This window comes from Dryobates pubescens, chromosome 6 (assembly GCF_014839835.1).
Source record: "Dryobates pubescens isolate bDryPub1 chromosome 6, bDryPub1.pri, whole genome shotgun sequence".
NCBI classification, from domain to species: Eukaryota; Metazoa; Chordata; class Aves; order Piciformes; family Picidae; genus Dryobates; species Dryobates pubescens.
The window spans coordinates 12768438-12786839 of record NC_071617.1 but is presented as its reverse complement, the minus strand read 5'-3'; the positions used below and the strand labels follow the sequence as shown (position 1 = coordinate 12786839).

Below are 18402 nucleotides of genomic sequence, written 5' to 3'. Positions count from 1 at the left end.
GTGCTGGCTTAGAGCTAGGAGAACCTGCTTCTGTAGATTAATCCTGTGTGTTGTCAGTAGCATCTAGGCTGCCCAGCTCCATTCAGAATCGAAGTAGTATTTTTTTTTTTCACTTAATTGCATCCTTCTGTAAATGCTCATACCATTGGAACTAGATAATCCTTGTGGTCCCTTCCAACCCTGACTGATACTATGATACTATGATATAAACCAAGTGAAAAAATTCCAAAAACATGTAAATAACTCCAAGCTTTAAGATAAGGAAACTGCAATCTGGTCACAGGTAATTAGCACTTCATTCCCTCAGAGGTGCATTCTTCTGCCACTGCTGATACACTGCTAGTAGTTGTTTTGTATCTAGATGTGAATATATTTAAATGGAATCACTATCTGAAAAAGCACAGACTGGGGCCATGCCTAATGTGTTAACATTTTTCCTATCTTGTTTTTGAAGCTGAATTCAGGAATTTTAGGTATTCTGGTTATCTTGTCAGAAACAGGCTTCTCCGAGCAGTGCTGTAGTTGATCTTAACGTGTCACTGCTGTTGCACAACAGGACAAATTGCACAACAGGACAAATTGAGAAGCCTCTGTGTATAGGAATTGAAAACAGTGGCATTTTACTACTGTTGTTGTAAAGGTAATGAATGGCCTTCTGAATGAAGCCAGTGTGGATTTAAATACTCAGTGCTAGTATGGGTTTCCCCACATATGTCAATATCCCTGTTTCCCTTGGTATCAGCATGTCTTCTTGAGATGGTGTTTTTTCTTACATGTCTCTAAACTACCTGACAACAGAGTAAACTGGCAGTCAGCTCTTCCAGGTGCTGAAACATAACTTCCATAGTTCTAACAGAATTAGTGAAAGGACTGATTGTTATGTTCTTGTTTACTGAAAAAAGAACTTCTCCAAGCTTGTTATGTGTGATTTTAAAAGAATAAATATTTTACAGGTACTCCTTGCAGCCATTTTTTTTACAAAGGAAATCCAAAATCCAGGGAGTTGCTTGCAGTAAAGGAAGATGGTTGAATATGTCCAAAGACTTTTGCTATTCCAGCTTGAATACCCAAACTGTTGTCATTTTTTAAGACTGTCCATACATTTTACTTGCTTTCTACATATATATGTGTTTGTGCCCTGCTTATCAGTCTGCACATACTTTACTGTACCATCAGATTTTGGGCTTGGGCTTTTAATACTTCTGTAGTCACAACAGGTGTCATTAGTAATACTTTTTGACTAAATCAAAAGTCTTTTGAGTCAGAAGACCAACTGGCAGACACAGAATAGGTAAAAGCACAGCTGTAGTTGTACTGGAGTAATGTCAATTCAAGTCTGTCTGTTCTCTTTGGTATTGGGCTTATCTTGACTTAACACTGAGACAAGGTACACCAGTGCATGTTTGGTTTTGTAATAATGTTTGATTCGTAGCTGTGGTATGCTTTAGTCTAGGTACTCTGATATCAGTGCAGTCTAAATATGAAATACCTGTCTGAAAACTGCTTTCCTTAAAACAGGCTGGAAGTTTTAAAGCATTCTGAATTATGAGAACTATCATGCTGATGAGTCCACATTTTTTAGAATTCATGAATGCATACTTTCTGTTTTCATAAGAGGAAAATTTCTTCAGCTTTCTTACTGTTAAGCTAGTGAATTGCTAGAATTTATGTGGAGTGTCCTCTTCAGTAAAATCTCTTGCTCTGCAATTTGACATTGTTGGCCAATCAGTGCATTTATCTGCATGTGATTCACTCTTTTTGCATTGCTAGAGTAGTGAAATGTAAACCAGGAGGTTTTGGGTCTTCTTTAGGATTTTGAGAGGTATATCCATGTTTGTTTTCATTGTACATGTATTCTTGGTTTAGGAAACATTCTATCATTGAATTACTTGGGGGTGTGTTTAAAAATGTCCAAATGGCAGTAGGCATGAAGAACTTTATATAAAGTTGTTCTTGGCAAAAACCTTCTATATCCTTTCCCCTCAGAGGTGATCTTCTTCACAGGGGCTTTTGTCCTGATCAGATTGGGATTGCTATTCCTACACTTCTTCCAGGTTTGTAGTGCACTTCAGTTGCTATAGGACACTCTGCTTATTGATTAAGAAGAATTGAATCTGCATTGTGCATTGACTTCCTTTTAGTCCAAGGTGCAGTTTAAGGATTTGCATGCAATCTGTTAAGTGCTGAATAGCTTTTGCTTTGCCTGCTAAAACAGGTAAGAATTTATCGTGCAGATTAGATAATAAAGTATCCTTTCCTAGCCTTGTGTTCTTTGTAATGAGCCCCATAATTATTAATCTTTAATGGTGCCTGCAGTGCACAAAAGACAGACTTAGTCCTTATCTCAAATGTGCTGCTTGATTTTATTGTACTTGGTTATAAAAACACTCAGGTCAGGAAATTATCTGTGATGCTTCTGTCAGCAGTGTTACTAATAATTACTGTGTTGTCTTTGCATCTATATGAATGCCTCCATTCTAGGATTATCTTCTGTGATTTGATTTGTCTTTGTATGATCCTGGTCTTCTTCCTTGTTCTACCTATGGTGTGAAGTATTAGTCTTTATAAAAATAATTAAGTAAAGAGAAAATAAAGCACCACCCAAACTGTCAATGCAATTGATGGACATTTACTTTACTTTCTCTTACTCATTTTCATTTTATTTTTGTATCTTCTTTCAACTTCCAGTGTTTCCTAATCTCTACTCCTAAATTTCTGTCTTTCTGTCTATGTCAAGTACTTGATTCATTGAATGTGTTTTGTCTCATTGCATGTTTAACTTTGGATCAGTGTCAAACACCTGCGAGGTTTATGTACAGAGTGCAACCTAATGTATAAATTGATTAGGTAAAGTGTTATTTTATCAAAACTTTGACTTTTGATTTTGTACTGTTGTCATGGGTAGCAAATATTCCTAATAGATTGCAAGTTATTTTCAGATTGTATAATATGAATTGTCACCTTGGGTTTCTTTCAATTAATCTCATTTCAATTTCATTGGGTTTTTTTGGGGGGTAATGATGAGTTCCTAGCAGCCAGATTTCAAACATATTATTTTCTCAGAATTAACTGTAGTTCAGCTTTCAAATGACATGCAAAGCCTTCATGTTAAACTGCCAGTTGAAAGTGATGTCTGCTTGAAAATTGTTTAAATTGAAGTGGGGGGAAAAGAAGCTGGCAACAAAAGTAATGTAATTTTACTGTAACTCAAGTGATTTATTACTTATTTAAAAATGGTGTAGGTAATCGTATGTAGGAGCTTGAAGGTGCAACAAAATCTTTGTTCTTAACTAGTAGTCTTTGTCCAGTGATTTGAAAATTGTGTATTCTGAATCTTTACTATTTGTCAGTTGCATGATTTGTGATTATCATAACCATGACTTGTGCTGTTGTCTGTATTTCTCTTACTCTTTTTCCTTATGTACGGTGTGCTTGTTACGCAACTATTAATAACAGACATCCAGAATGATGCTTCCAGAGGTCCCCAGTAAAACTAGTTTCAGAAGATAAGCCAAACAAGGGAGATGAAGACCATGTCATCATTTAAATAAGAATGCTTCAATCTGTGGTGTGACTGTTTAGAAAAAATTGCACAAAGGTCTTTTTTTGGTATACTGTCTATTATAGACATGCCTGTGTCATTCTGTTCCTTACCTTCCAAGGGCCTTGACCACAACTTTGTATATAACCTGCAAAGCAATATGATTCTGTAGTTTTAAAGGTGTACTCATCATACCTCAGAACACACTAAGAAGTTAACCTACATGAGTAGGACCAAATACTCCAATAGTCCATTTTACAGTTGTAATCTAAAATACTTTACTTGTTATTCAGATAAGGATTTAGTTGACTACCTGAACTGCTCTGTTACTGGAAGAGTAGCAGGGTTTTTTCTAAGTTTGCAGATACATATGTGGGTGAAGAATGTCTAAAACTTGCAGCTTAATTCTGAATTCAGGTTATTGTTTTGTGTTCCTGTGTGTATAACATCTTTCAGAACAGAAGGTGCAGCCCCTGTCACTCATGGTGTAAAACTGGAAGTCTTTTTCCCTGAAGGGAAGAGGTATTCTAACATATTAAACAGGCAACTGTGAAAAGATAAGAGCTAGTGTACTTCTTTTTCCTTTAAACTTCTCAGAGGAGAAAAAAAATACTTCTTTTTAACAGCTTGACAAGCAGCTAACAGCATTGTAGTGCTATTACCTGTGAAACTGCAGTTTCACAAAGTTAAGAATGAGTCTTACTGTAATTGTGTTTTCATTCAAGTTTTGATACCTTTTAAAGTAATTGAAGTTACTCAACTCTGGTAATTATTTCTAAATAACCTTTAAATTAGCTAGGTTTTGGGTATTGCTTGGCTTCTTCAGGGTAATTCAGTACAAGACAACTCTGTTTCCAGGTTTCTGGGAAGGCCTGGTAGCCCACACATAGCTTGTGCTGCTGCTAGCAGTACCTGAGGTGCAGACATTTTATTTATTTATTTAACCTTAAAATAGTAGCCTTTAGGCTCAACAATGTGAAGGCAAAAGAAAAATTCTAAACAAGAATTAAACTAACTGGCTATTGAAGTAAAGCTCTTGAGTGGTACAGGTGCCATGTGACTGCTTGGACATACAGATGAGATTTTTGCAATAAATAGAACTGTTTGTAGATTATTTTGACTCAATATGCAATATATGCAAGTGAGATACTGAAGTGTGAGAATTCATCATCACAGACTGGTGTCTTTGGGTTGAATAGAAGTAATGTAACGTGTTAAAATTTATATTTAACACCTATTAAACCACAACCTTAAGTTCAAACTTACTTTTTGTCTATTACTAGGAAAAACAAGGGATTCCCAATCAGCCAGAATGGAATCTGAAATTGTGCCAAAAATTGCCAAAATGACAGTGTCTGGAAAGAAACAATCTATGGGATTTGAAGTTCCATGGTAAGCCAAGCCCTCATACATCAAGGTACATCAGCAGCTCTTTCAGACTGATGCACCTGTAGCAAGTTTTCTTCTTCTTTTTTTGTCTATTTTTTACAGCAGTTTTAGTGTCACTATCCAGAACTAACCATCTCAGCTTCTTGTTTGACTCAGAATTACTTTCAGAAGACGGTACCTCACGTTTTGAGTTTAACAAATCCTTTCACTATGAATAGTGCCGAGCGATGTCAGCTAGTCAGAGTATTTAAACATCCGCTTCATAGAATACTGAACTTTCTTGGTGTTCGTTTGTTTTAAATTTAGTTCTCTAAGTGGAATTATGAAATCAATAAATCTTAACTGTAATTGCTTGTTCTTCAAAGGAAGTAATACATTTAAGAATAATTGATGGGGAAAACAATCACTTGTGGCTAAACTCTGCCTTCCTCTGCAGCTTTTATTAACTGCAACAGATGTCCAGGGTATAACTGGTGTAGACAAGAAATCAGTCCTCATGCTTTCGCTAAATTAGAGTGTTTGAGCAACAGTTGGGATTATATCCTGACTTGGAACTGTTGTAGGGATGTCTTGTGGGAGCATGGAAACAGATGTCTGAATCAGTCTACCTACAACAGTAGCCAGCAGTGAAGACTTAAAAATGTAAGGACAGGACATGTGTGTTGGGAATACAGTCTGTCAAATGTCATTACATGTAGCATTCTCTGACTCCCCACTTTATTAATTTTTTAATTATTTTATTAGGCTTTTTCTAGTAGGAATAGTTAATGGTTCTGTCTTAAATTACTGGAGGTGCTTATTCTCTCCATTCCGTAATATCCGCCTAATGTGCAGCAAGAAGTTCCTTAATTTGCCCTCAGGAGAAAAATTAACAAGCATAAGCAGGGCCAATATCTCCACCCCATCCTGCAGCATGAAGGTTCTGAAAGTGGTTTTTGGGAGTAAGAAGGCAGCATGGTCTGTATTTTACAATATTTTGTGCATGTTTGATAACTTGAGTGGAAAACAAGCAGTTGCATCTACTTAAGTCTCTTAAACACATTCAATCCAAGATGTGAAACCTATGTCATTGTTCCCTTTATACTGCTAAGTGCCAGTGCTGAGAGACACAGTGTCATTGAGCTACTTAAATGCAGTAAACTCCAAATGAAGAACTTGGGGCTTTTGAAAATCCTCATTTTGTACTCTGTAAGATTTGCAGTATATAAAAGGGAATTTAATTTTTCCCTTTGTCTTCAATTAGTAACTCTTAGTGTGACAACTGGACTTGACCATGAAATTCCTGTCAGTGTCATGGCACCTTCATCTCTGTTATTTCTACTACATTTCATAAAAATTGGAGTTTTTAATGGGAACTTTTGTGGATTAGATTAATTTTGATAGAAGGTTGTTAAAAGAAAGGAATCTTAAAGTGAGTGAAAAAGATCTGCTAAGTAGTCCTGGATATTAGAGAGTGAGTCTGTTTATTTTTTTTAGCTGCAATAATGACTATTTAAAATATTTCTTTATAAATGAGCAAATACAGAATTTTGTGTCTTTGATATGTTTTTAGTAACTGCCATGCCTTCTGTCTGTGTGGTAGGTCCATGGGGAAGGAGGGCATAACAAGAATGCTCCCTCATCTGTAGGCTGAAGTATTCCTGGTTAGGCTATTGATGACTCAGTCTGTGATGGTTGGCTCTAACATGGTTCTCAGCCTCTTTGCTTCCCTTCAGGGACCCTGAAATATTTTGTATCATGCTTGCTTCCAGTTCAGTGACATATTGGCTTTTTGTGAGAGAAGAAATTAAGTCTTCAGGACCTGATGGTAATCCTTTTGGATAAATCCTCAATATTGTGAAGATGGCTTTTAATTCACTTCACTTATTTAGTGGTACTGCTGAAATACTGATTGAGAACAAGCCCATTTTGCTGTAGAAATTGGATGCACATTAGATATTTGGCTTTAAATGGTAGGAATATATAAGAAGTGGAGCAATTGTCAAAAAAAAGTATCAGGTTTTTACTGGAGAGCAGCTTTGCAGAGAAGGACCTGGGAGTATTGGTGTTCAACAAGTTCTCCAGGAGCCAGCAATGTGCCCTTGTGGCCAAGAGGCCAATGATATTCTGCAGTGCATTAAGAATAGTGTGGACAGCAGGTCAAGGGAGATTCTCTTCCCCCTCTGCTCTGTCCTGCTGAGGATGCATCTGAAGTATTGTGTCCAGTTCTGGGCTCCAATTCAAGAGGGACAGGGAAGTGGTGGAGGGAGTTCAGTATAGGGCCACAAAGATGAGTAGGGGTCTGAAGCATCTCTCTTTATGAGGAGAGGCTGAGAGATCTGGGGCTCTTCACCCTGGAAAAGAGAATACTGAGAGGGATTCTTGTCAGTGTGTATAACTATGAAGGGTGGAAGGTCATGAAGGTCATGAGGATGGGGCTGGGCTCTTTTCAGTGGTGCCCAGTGCCAGGACAAGGGGTAGCAGGTGCAAACCACAACATGGGAGGTTACACTTGAACCTAAGGAGAAACTACTTTGGGGTGATGGAACACTGGAATACAGTGCCCCTAGAGGTTGTGGAGTCTCCTTCTCTGCAGACTTTCAAAACCCACCTGGATGTTTTCCTGTGCAGCCTATCTAGGCAAACCTGCTTTAGTAGAGAGGTTGGACTAGATGATTTCCAGAAGTCACTTTCAACTCCTGCCATTTTGTGAGTCTGTGATTTGAAGCACAACCAATCAGTGAATGGAAGAAAGTGCAATCTAAATTGTAAAGTTATCTACGTGGCTAAAGACCCCTCTACCTACTTCAAGGGGTCTGTAATGGCTTCCTTTTTTCTTATGTCCTACAGGCCATTGTGAAAGCACTACTGAGGCACTAGGATGTTGATATAAAAGATGAGGGACGAGGCCTTGAGCATAACAGCATCTGCTGTAGGAGAGTGGCATTAGCTCTCCTGATTCTTTTCTTAGTAGTTGGAGCTTGGCTAGCTCCTTTTCACAGTCTTTGTGGTAAATATGCTGTGGTTAGCTGAGCCAGTAGTCTTGCAAGCTTGTAATGACTTTGTACACATCCATTTTTAAACTTTAAAAACAAAGCAAAACATGAACCTCTGCCTTAATTCCATGAGCATGACAGTTGGTCTTTTTCTTCTACTGTTGTCTTCTGGATTATTGACAGCATAAGGATGACTTGCCAGGGAACAGAATGAAAGCCTAAGAAAGGCTTGCTCTTTTGAGTTGTCTATGTTACTGTTCCTTTGATCAACATAGTGCAGAGGATTTATAATAACGCAGATTCCTAAGTACATATCACTGACCAAAGACAGTGTTGTAAGTCATTCATAGCATTTTGGATTCTAAACCACTTACTTCCACTCCCAAATATTTGTATGGTGTTGGTACAAACACTATTAGAAGGTGTTTGTATAGTATGTGTGAACTAGTGTTTGTTGTCACCTTTTTATGGGATCTTAGTGGTAATTTGTGGACCATGATTTTTACAACCAGTGGTCTTGTTACTCAGCTGCTTCAGACTTGTTATGTGAGGTGTGACCTCATAATAAGAAATTAATCTTATTTAAAATGAATGGATTATTGAAATACTGCTTTGAGCATTTGCTGATTTTTGTTGCTGGTTGTTCTTCGTGGGACTGTCTGCAGAAAATGGAGTTTGCTCACTTCTGTTTTTCTGATGCCCTAGCAAAACTATTTATCAGTCTTTTTCTTCTTATTAAGTGATGAAGGAAGCCAGAAGGTGAGCAAGGGGGGATGATTATTTTAACCAGCCTGGCCAATAATAATTATGAAAGGGGAAATAAACGTAGACATTCCTGTAATGACTGTAAGTACTCCGAAAGAGTCAGTTGTATATAAATAATTCTCTAATTGTCCAGATTAGAAGATCGAAAATAATGTTTAAAAGCTAAATCATGCAGTTAGTTTCCATCAGATAAGCTTTCAGCTCTTCTTTGAATGCATAGTAGCATGAACCTTTCAACAGCTGCATGTGGTTGGGTATCTTCTAATATGTCTTATAACAACATATGTGATTCCCCCCCAAGAAAAATAGTGATGTAACCATAATGCTTTACTGGGTTTACTCTTGTGATCCTTGTTGGGAAGACAATGTAGGAAGTTTCTAGCCTGGCAGTTTTAATTTTGACAAAATATTTGGCCTTGCCAGACTTTTGCATACCTGCTGATTGCCTAACAAAAAGCTGTGGTAAGCTCTTCTGACATTTGTGCCTGAATTGTTGGCGGTCAAGCTTTCTTGAGTACATGACCTCAGTACACATAGAAGGCCTGTAATGGTTTTGACCTTTAAAGAAGTCAGAAGTTGCTTGTTCAGTGGCTCCATGTTGGCAGCTAGTAGTGATGTGGCAGACAGGCACAGGTACTGGCAAAGTGAGACCACTCTTGGTAGTTCCATCAAATTCTCATACAGAGATGCAAGCACTTGGTTAGGAAGTGCTCTTCCTCAAGTACAATACTTTAATGTAACTCAGACCCAATTTGAACTATGCTGCTAAAGATGCTTGCTTAATGTAGTTGACTTGCTTATACCCTCAGCTGCCTGCCCTGGTGATATACAAGGTTCTACTATGTTAAGCCTGTAAGGTCTATCTTCTGGCAAAATCAATTCAATTTTGAGAAATATCAGTTGAAATGGCTTACTGAGAGACATTTGCAATATAACTCACTTTTCTAATGACTGTTAAGAGATGAAGCTTGTTAGCATTTTTCTGAGCTATTAGGAAGCTTTCAATAAACTGCTCATCTGGTTGCCATGAAGAATAACCAGCTGTCAGGGTCTTACTGCTGCATCTCTCCTCGTGTACTTCTGTGATACTGGAATTGTGCATTTCATCTGCCTGTCTTCCTGTTTAGGTACTTAGCAATAAACTCACTCTCTCCAACATTAGGCAGCAAAAGCTGAATTATCTCATTTAGGAGGGGCAGGTCCTGCTTGACAAACCTGATCTCCTTCTATGATCAGGTGGTCACCTGGTGGATGTGCGGAAGGCTGTGGTTGTAGTCTACCTGGACTTCAGCAAGGCCTTTGACACCGTCCCCCACAGCAAACTCCTGGCCAAGCTGTCAGCCTGTGGCTTGGACGGCAGCACTCTTTGCTGGGTTAGGAACTGGCTGGAGGGCTGAGCCCAGAGAGTGGTGATGAATGGTGCCACGTCCAGCTGGCAGCCAGTCACTAGTGATGTTCCCCCAGGGATCAGTGCTGGGCCCCATTCTGTTCAATATCTTTATGGATGATGTGGATGGGGGGATCAAGTCCATAATCAGTAAGTTTGCAGATGACACCAAGCTGGGGATAGGAGTTGATCTGTTAGAGGGTAGGAGGGCTCTGCAAGGGACCTTGACAAGCTGGACAGATGGGCAGAGTCCAACGGCATGAGATTTAACACATCTAAGTGCTGGGCTCTGCACATTGGCCACAGCAACCTGGCTGACAGCTGGCTGAACATGAGCCAGCAGTGTGCCTAGGTGGCCAGGAAGGCCAATGTCATCCTGGCCTGCATCAGAAATGTGGCCAGCAGGAGCAGGGAAGTCATTGTGCCCCTGTACTCAGCACTGGTCAGGCCACACCTTGAGTACTGTGTCCAGTTCCGGGTCCCTCAGTTTAGGAAAGATGTTGAGTTGCTGGAACGTGTCCAGAGAAGGGCAACAAAGCTGGTGAGGGGTTTGGAGCACAAGCCCTATGAGGAGAGGCTGAGGGAGCTGGAGTTGCTTAGCCATCTAGAACTACCTGAAGGGAGGCTGTAGCCAGGTGGGAATTGGTCTCTTCTCCCAGGCAACCAGCACCATAACAAGAGGACAGAGTCTCAAGCTGTGCCAGGGGAGGTTTAGGCTGGGTGTTAGAAAGAAATTCATCAGAGAAGGAGTGATTGGCTATTGGAATGGGCTGCCCAGGGAGGTGGTGAAGTCATGGTCCCTGAAAGTGTTTAAAATAAGACGGGATGAGGCACTTAGTGCCATGGTTTAGTTGATTAGATGGTGTTGGGTGGCAGGTTGGACTTGATGATCTTGAAGGTCTTTTCCAGCCTGGTTAATTCTGTGATTTTGTGATTCATCAGAGATAATCTGTAAGTAGATTATATACTATCTATTCTGATCTTTCTCCTCTGAAATGACAGGTCTTGGTTTATTATGGCACAGGTTGCTTTTAGATTTCCAAAGCATGGTAATATCTGCAACTTCTAAGTGGAGAGGCGTACTGACTGCTCAAATATTGCAGCCTTGAAAACGTGGCAAGGCCAAATATTTTGATGGCTGGAGAAATGTCTCACTTGTTAGTTCACCTGTCTAGCACTTTTGTTGTACTATCCAACATGAAAAGCTACTTAGAACTGAGAGAGTACTTATTTTATCTGGCAATAACCACCATTCTTTCAGGTGCTGTAATCAGTTTGAATTCTATCACTCAGCATTTATCTTGTGTTTTCTTTGGTGGTTCCCCCCCCAATCCTTACTGACATAGGTATTAGCCTAGAAGAAGATCTGAGCATCTGGGATTAGAAAAGAAATCATCACCTAGCTAAAGAAAATATAATTTAGAAGTTTATAAATAGCATGGCTTTCAAAATACATTTTTGCCTTTTAATAGGTTTGGTTTGGCAGTCTTTGAATGTGTTTTGGAAAGCTACAGTAAAACAAGAGAGTTATGTTTATGGGCACATTAATTAGATGAAGCTGCAAGTAATAATTTTCTTTTTAAATGTAGATTGGGAAGGAGTGCAGAAAACTGCAGCCAACTGTGAAGGTTGCTTTGATAGAGCTTCTTATACAACTATTTCTCTCCAGAACTTCAAATAATAGAATTTCAAAGAAGAAAACTTGGTATCAATGTAAAATACACTATGTGCAGGACAGTGTGACCTTTGCATAGTGGTGTTAGTCATAGTACTTCAATGTGAAAATGCTAGATGTTTTGCTGACATTGAAGTTTATCTGAAAAAAAAGGGGAAAAGATGGAAGATTGTCTTGATGAAAGATGTTTGGTGAAAGTTAATTGTAAATATGAAGCTCTCAATATATGATTCAAGCAAAAACTACCTTGATTTTAAATGTGGTATTTTAATATGTAGAAAGCTTTTGTCACCTCAATTCTCTGCATGATTACCTTCTATCAGCTTGGTTATTTTGAGTCAGTTTTTATGAAGCAAAATGTCCACAGAATCATAGAATGGCTTAGGTTGGCTTGGTGGGCAACCTGTTCCATTCTCACCATAGCTATGTCTAAAGCAATCATGGCTTAATAACTTCTGGAATATAGGCAGTCAAGTTTGTCTTCTCAGAAATGGTATTTAGCTTGTCAGGGTAGAATAGGTAGTGATAGGACTAGGGGGAATGGAATGAAGCTGGAGGTGGGGAGATTCAGGCTGGATGTGAGGAGGAAGTTCTTCACCATGAGAATGGTGAAGCCCTGGAATGGGTTGTCCAGGGAGGTGGTTGGGGCGCTGTCCCTGGAGGTGTTTAAGCCCAGGCTGGACGAGGCTCTGGCCAGCCTGATCTAGTGTGAGGTGTCCCTGCCCATGGCAGGGGGGTTGGAACTAGATGATCCTTGTGGTCCCTTCCAACCCTGACTGACACTATGGTACTAGATTGTGATACAGTACAGCTGGTTTCGTAGCATCAGATCTAAAATGTCTTGATTGTGACTTGAGACAGTAGTTTGATATAAATTTGCCCTTGTTCAGGTGATTTAGAACATTTTGATGGAATAAGTTCTTGTGAGTGGGCTTCATATAGAATCATCTATGCCTTATGCAAAAGCATGGGCACAATCTGTGCAGTGTGCACTAAGTTCCTTGCTAAGCCAATTTGAGAAACATGTTTGTGTATCCAGACTTGACGCAAGACTGTGGTCTTAGGTTGGTGAACTTAGCAAAAAAAAAAGTGTGTTTCAATTTCTGCTTTGGGATCTCTAACAAAAGAGAAAACCTTGGTTTTGAGCCAAAAATCAATCACTCTGCTGCATTACTGATGACAGAGATGAGGTCTGAAACTGAGGGGGGAAAAAAAGGTGATCTATAGAATGTCCAGTGTTGCTTAGTGCTATTAGGAGAGCCCGGTTTTATGTTCAGTCTGAACACTTCCTAGGTTTAATTATTTTATATCCTAGCTGTTAAATTGCTTTGTTCAGTAGACTGACATACTTGGACTATGTGGTTACCTGAGGTATATGTAATGGAAAAGGATGAACACAATGGAAGTACTCCTATGCAGACAGAAAATGAGAAGTAGTGTCCAGTAAAAGCAGAAATGACACAATGTGGGATTCTGAGGTACCAATTATAGAAGTTTAAAAGGAGAACTAGGAAGTTCATTGGGGTGTTACAGAAAGTTGAGAGTGAAAAATTCATGCTGGATGTGGAGACGCAGGTTTGAGAGCATTCATGACCTTGTTCCATAGAAAGCAGCCTGCAGCATGGTAGTGTTGCATTGGGAAAGGATTTTCAGTTTTCTATGGGGAAGAAGCCTCTACTTGGATGAAGTTTTAAACACAGTACTTTGTAGGTACTGTCAATATACTATAATGGTCAGTGATTTGAAGTTTGGGATCTGCACTGGGATCTGTGCTGTTTTAATATTTTCATCAGTAATATAGGAGTAGAGTAGGATCGAGTGCACCATCAGCAAGTTTGCAGATGACACCCAGCTGAGTGGTATTGTCGATATGCCAGAGGGACAGGATTTCATCCAGAGGCACCTGGACAAGCTGGGGAGGTGGGCCCAGGTAAATCTCATGAGGTTCAACAAGAGCAAGTGCAGCATTCTGCACCTGGGCAGAATCAATACAGACTGGGGGATGAGGTGATAGAAAGCAGCCCTGTGGAAAAGGGCTTGAGGGTGCTGATGGACAAGAAGCTGGACATGAGTAGACGGTGTGTGCTTGCAGGCCAGAAGGCAAATCACATCCTGGGCTGCATCAAAAGATGCATTGCCAGCAGATCCAGAGAGGTGATTCTGCCACTTTGCTCTGGTGAGACCTCACCTGCAGTACTGTGTCTAGGTCTGGAGTCCTCAATATAGTATGGACATGGACCTGATGGAGTGGGTCCAGTGATCTGTGTGATCTTGTGAGAGTTAGTTTATGTCTCAACCTGGCCTGTGTACCAGTATCATTCTGGCCCTCAAACTCTGGCACTTAATTTTAGGGAGATTGTGGTTCTATGTAGCATTGCAGCTTAGATGTGCTGAGTATCCACTCTCTATGCTGTGTTGCTGTTCTCACAATAGAACAGTGAGTTCAGCTGTAATGTATGTGGAAGCTGTTACAGGATTGATGTGTCTAAGTTGCTGTGGGCTCTTGCTTCAGACAAGTACCTCTCTCTCGTTGCTCTGCAGGACTCTCCCTCCCTGTTGAAAGAAGTGGCTGTGGGAAGCTATTATTTATCTGTTTCATGTATTTTGCAAGATTATTTCTTATCTTGTTTTTGTACATGGTGCTTTTCAGACAAGATACTCAGCGCTGTTATCTGTGTGGTTTGTATCCAGCTGCTTATTATCACTTCCACCTTAATGGGCTTATCACATACTCTCTCTGGGGCTTACATGATAGTGAAGGGGAAATTCAATTTCTATCTGGTATTTCTGTGGCTTCTCTCTCATTGCATTCCTTGTGTTTTCTTTTACCCCACCTAGTGTGACTGCTGAAGAAAATGGCCATGTTAATACACCTCAGAAAGGATTGTTGACTGAAGACTCCAGCGTAGCTTCTGGGGTACTTAGAGCTAATTGTGAGACTGCTTCATCACCTCAAGTAATGCAGGTTTCAGAAGAGCAGAATGTAGTGCCTACTCCAGTGAAAAAGTCAAGCAAGACAAAACAACAAATAGATGTGAAAGCCGAGTTGGAGAAGAGACAAGGAGGGAAGCAACTGCTTAATTTGGTGGTAATAGGTAATACTGTTAAATTACATTTTTTACAAACAGAGAGTTTAAAAACTGTGTTGATTGAATCTGGAAGTGATACAGAAACACAACTGTCCTCTCTACAGGGAAGCAAAGGAAAATCTTGCACTGTTTTCAGTCACATCTGCTTGGCCGTTATTCTTTGGAGGGGAGTACATTCAGATGTCCTTTACTAGGACAGTAAGGTTGTCTTGGCTTCATTTTGACAATGTAATAAAATGTACTTTGGTTTAGTTTCATTCTTCTAGTGTTCTTTTTAGAGGTACTGTATGGCTACCATGCTCACAGTTTCAATAAACTGCCTGTTGTACAGGATTGGGGAACTATGGATTGCATAAACATTATTCAGGGCATGCGATTGTCATCTGTTTTAGTATATTTCTTCTTGTGCTGTATTTAAAATGCATAAATTTATAGATAATTGATACAATATTTATTTTCCTCCACAGGACATGTTGATGCAGGTAAAAGTACTTTAATGGGTCATCTACTCTATCTCTTGGGAAATGTGAACAAAAGAACTATGCACAAGTATGAGCAGGAATCGAAGAAGGCTGGCAAAGCTTCCTTTGCCTATGCATGGGTCTTGGATGAAACTGGTGAAGAAAGAGAAAGGTAGAAACTTCTTTTAATGGGAATTCCCTTTCTTTCTTTTTTTTTTTTTTTAAATTTCCTGAAAGAAGAGCATTTGTTAGGAAATACCAGTCTACTAATAATGTTTTGGTACAAATATCATAGAATCATAGAATTGTTAGGGTTGGAAGGTTCCTCAAGATTCATCTAGTTCCAGCCCCCCTGCCATGGGCAGGGACACCTCACACTAGATCAGGTTGCTCAGAGCCACATCCATCCTGGCCTTAAAAACCTCCAGGAATGGGGCTTCTACCACCTCCCTGGGTAACCTGTTCCATTGTCTCACCACCCCCATGATGAAGAACTTCTTCCTAACATCCAATCTGAATCTACTCATTTCTATTTTTTTTTCCATTCCCCTTAGTCCTATCATTACCTGACACCCTGGAAAAATGCTAAATGTTTAAAGATACTTACTTATTAGCAAGTATTTTTCTTTGTCTATGTGAGTACATCTTATCCAAAGGAAAAAAATGGTATTATTTTTGGTTGTTAAGCAAATGAGAAGTTGAGTACTTCTTCATGCATTTTCTTTGCTGTAGAGTGCAGTGTTAGAACTACAGTGCAGAATTTTTCTGGGAGCTGGGTTAGCTCATTTAAAGCTGCCTTGCTGGTTTATTGCTTCCATCGTTCTCTCACTTTGTTTACGGTTGTATGGGAAAGTGCTGTGTAACTGCAGAAAGTTCTCTTGAGTGTCGTAATTCTAAACAAAGACTGAAATGTCACTTCATCACCTGGCTTGCATTGTGTTGAATAAAATAGATAATTACTAAAAGATGTTCATGTGCTTTATACACTGCCTTTAATTTATTGAAATACAAAATTGAAAGTTTAATTTCATCATACTGAAAAGGTATGTAATGGGGAAGCAGTGAAGTGGAATTTTCTTTGTTTATTTAAAAAAATACTTGTTAAGAGTTTTTAAGAACACTGTATGTGAAACTAAATACATGATAATTCTGTGTTCACAAAATAATAATAAAAGAAGGCATTTCCTTTTCTATGCTCTTACAATTGCTTGCCACCCACACTTTCATGGCATTAAAAGCTCTTCTGTTTGGAAAGATAACCTTCACAGTGTGAACTAATGCTGAAGACCATGGAGAAAGGCAGTTCCTGTTGAGTGTGTTATTCAACTGTTGTTGCAGAAAAGTTGTTTTCAAGGGTGGATACAGATAAATAGCTCAAGTTTTGCATGTGTGAGTCCTTTCATTTACAAATGTGTGTGCAGACCCTGAGTGGGGCTGTGTGTGTTGGAGGGGATGCAGATAGGGAGAAGCAGGGAACAGTCATGAAGTGATTTTAAACTCACATTTTATAAGTGGCCTTATATCAAATAAGGCTGATGTTACTGTAGCAGTAGTGTTGTCATGACATTAGAGTCTTAGGGATATAAGTGAGGAAAAGCCAATAAAGGAAAGATCTTTTTCTTAATCCCTGTAGATGGGTGTAAACCACACAAACTTGGAGGATCAATTCCTTTCACAGATCTGTAATTGAATACTTAAACACCATACTCGTTCTGATATTTTATTAGTACAAGCTACCTGTGGTAGGATATAATTAACATTTGGGACAAGCATTTACTGCCTGCAGAGAGCAAAGCGCTAACAGGAAGTAAAGTTTATGGAATACTTGTCATGAGCTTTAAAAGTGATATCCCTTAATCTGTGATATTTCTAGTATTCAACAGTTCAGCATTTAGGTACAGACTTCAGAAAAGAGATTGTAAATATTAAGGGAAAAGTTTTCTGAAGTTATATTTTTGACTCTTTTTTTTGACTTGGATTTTTTTTAAAGAAAAACCTTTCTGGAGCTATCTGTAAATGGTTAGAGTGTTTGGGGAGATTATTTATGGGAGTACTTTTTGGTTTGTCATACTTTAAGTATCTGAGAAGTTTTGCCCCATCTGTAAAGGGAGATTAATGTAACTAACTCAGATGCTGACATGAGCATGAGAGATGTTTGCATTTGGTCAGGTGAATCTTGCATAGAATACATAGAATAAACCAGGTTGGAAGAGACCTTCAAGATCACCACGTCCAACCCATCAACCAATCAAACACCCTCTGTGCTGTGCAGGACATGTGGATGTTAGATTTGGAACTGATGCAGAGCACTGTGATCCATCCTTGATGATCAGTAGTTCTTCATGTGGATCTTTGCACATGTATTACTATAGTCCCATGCCTCTGTTTTTCTTATGCTTGACTGTTCTTGTTACTCTGTGATGCCTTTTTCTGAAGCACAAAGTACAAAAAGTGAGATCAGTAATGATTTAAGTACACAGTACAATTTTCGTGTTCCCACTGTGCTTGTTGGGACAGTCTGTGGGTACATGGAGTTAGTACTTGGAATTCTGGCTGTTTGTGACAAAAATTACTGAAAGGCAGCTGTAGAAGTCTGCTTTTCCAGCAAGCAGGTTTCTTTCAGTTGTTCTTGTGCGAGCTAAATCAAGTGAAAGCTATGAAGCGAATAATTTATTGATTGTGTTTTTAATGGTGTACTTAAGATCTCTATGAAGCATTCAAAGCAGTTTTAATGGTGCGTTGTATGTGTGCTTTGTTTAAGGGGAGTGACAATGGATGTGGGTATGACCAAATTTGAGACAAAGACTAAAGTAATTACACTGATGGATGCTCCAGGCCACAAAGACTTCATTCCAAATATGATCACAGGAGCTGCACAGGTAGAGATGGTCTTTTTCCAATATTATTATTATTATGTATAATTTTTTCTTAAATTGGTTTTCTTCTTCTTTCCAAGTCTTTTTCTTTTAAAATCTAAGATGGAGTGGAATTGTTGATAGTGCTAAGATGTTTTTGAGGTTTTCATGAGTATTCTAAACTTGAAAAAGAATGTATTAGGTGGTTGTTTTTTTTTGGAGGTAGTTTAGGAATGTTACCTTTTTGGAGGAAAATTTTATTAGT

At 39.1% G+C, this 18402-nt stretch overlaps 1 protein-coding gene across 1 annotated transcript in view; it reads left to right on the top strand.

Moving 5' to 3' along the window:
• Positions 1-18402, top strand: part of HBS1L (HBS1 like translational GTPase) — a 64453-nt gene that overhangs the window by 25821 nt on the left and 20230 nt on the right. Inside the window, exons 6-9 of the mRNA XM_054162614.1 lie at positions 4823-4933; positions 14571-14827; positions 15289-15454; positions 18044-18161. Of these exons, the coding sequence (XP_054018589.1) occupies positions 4823-4933; positions 14571-14827; positions 15289-15454; positions 18044-18161 (652 nt within the window). The remainder of the gene's footprint in view (positions 1-4822; positions 4934-14570; positions 14828-15288; positions 15455-18043; positions 18162-18402) is intronic.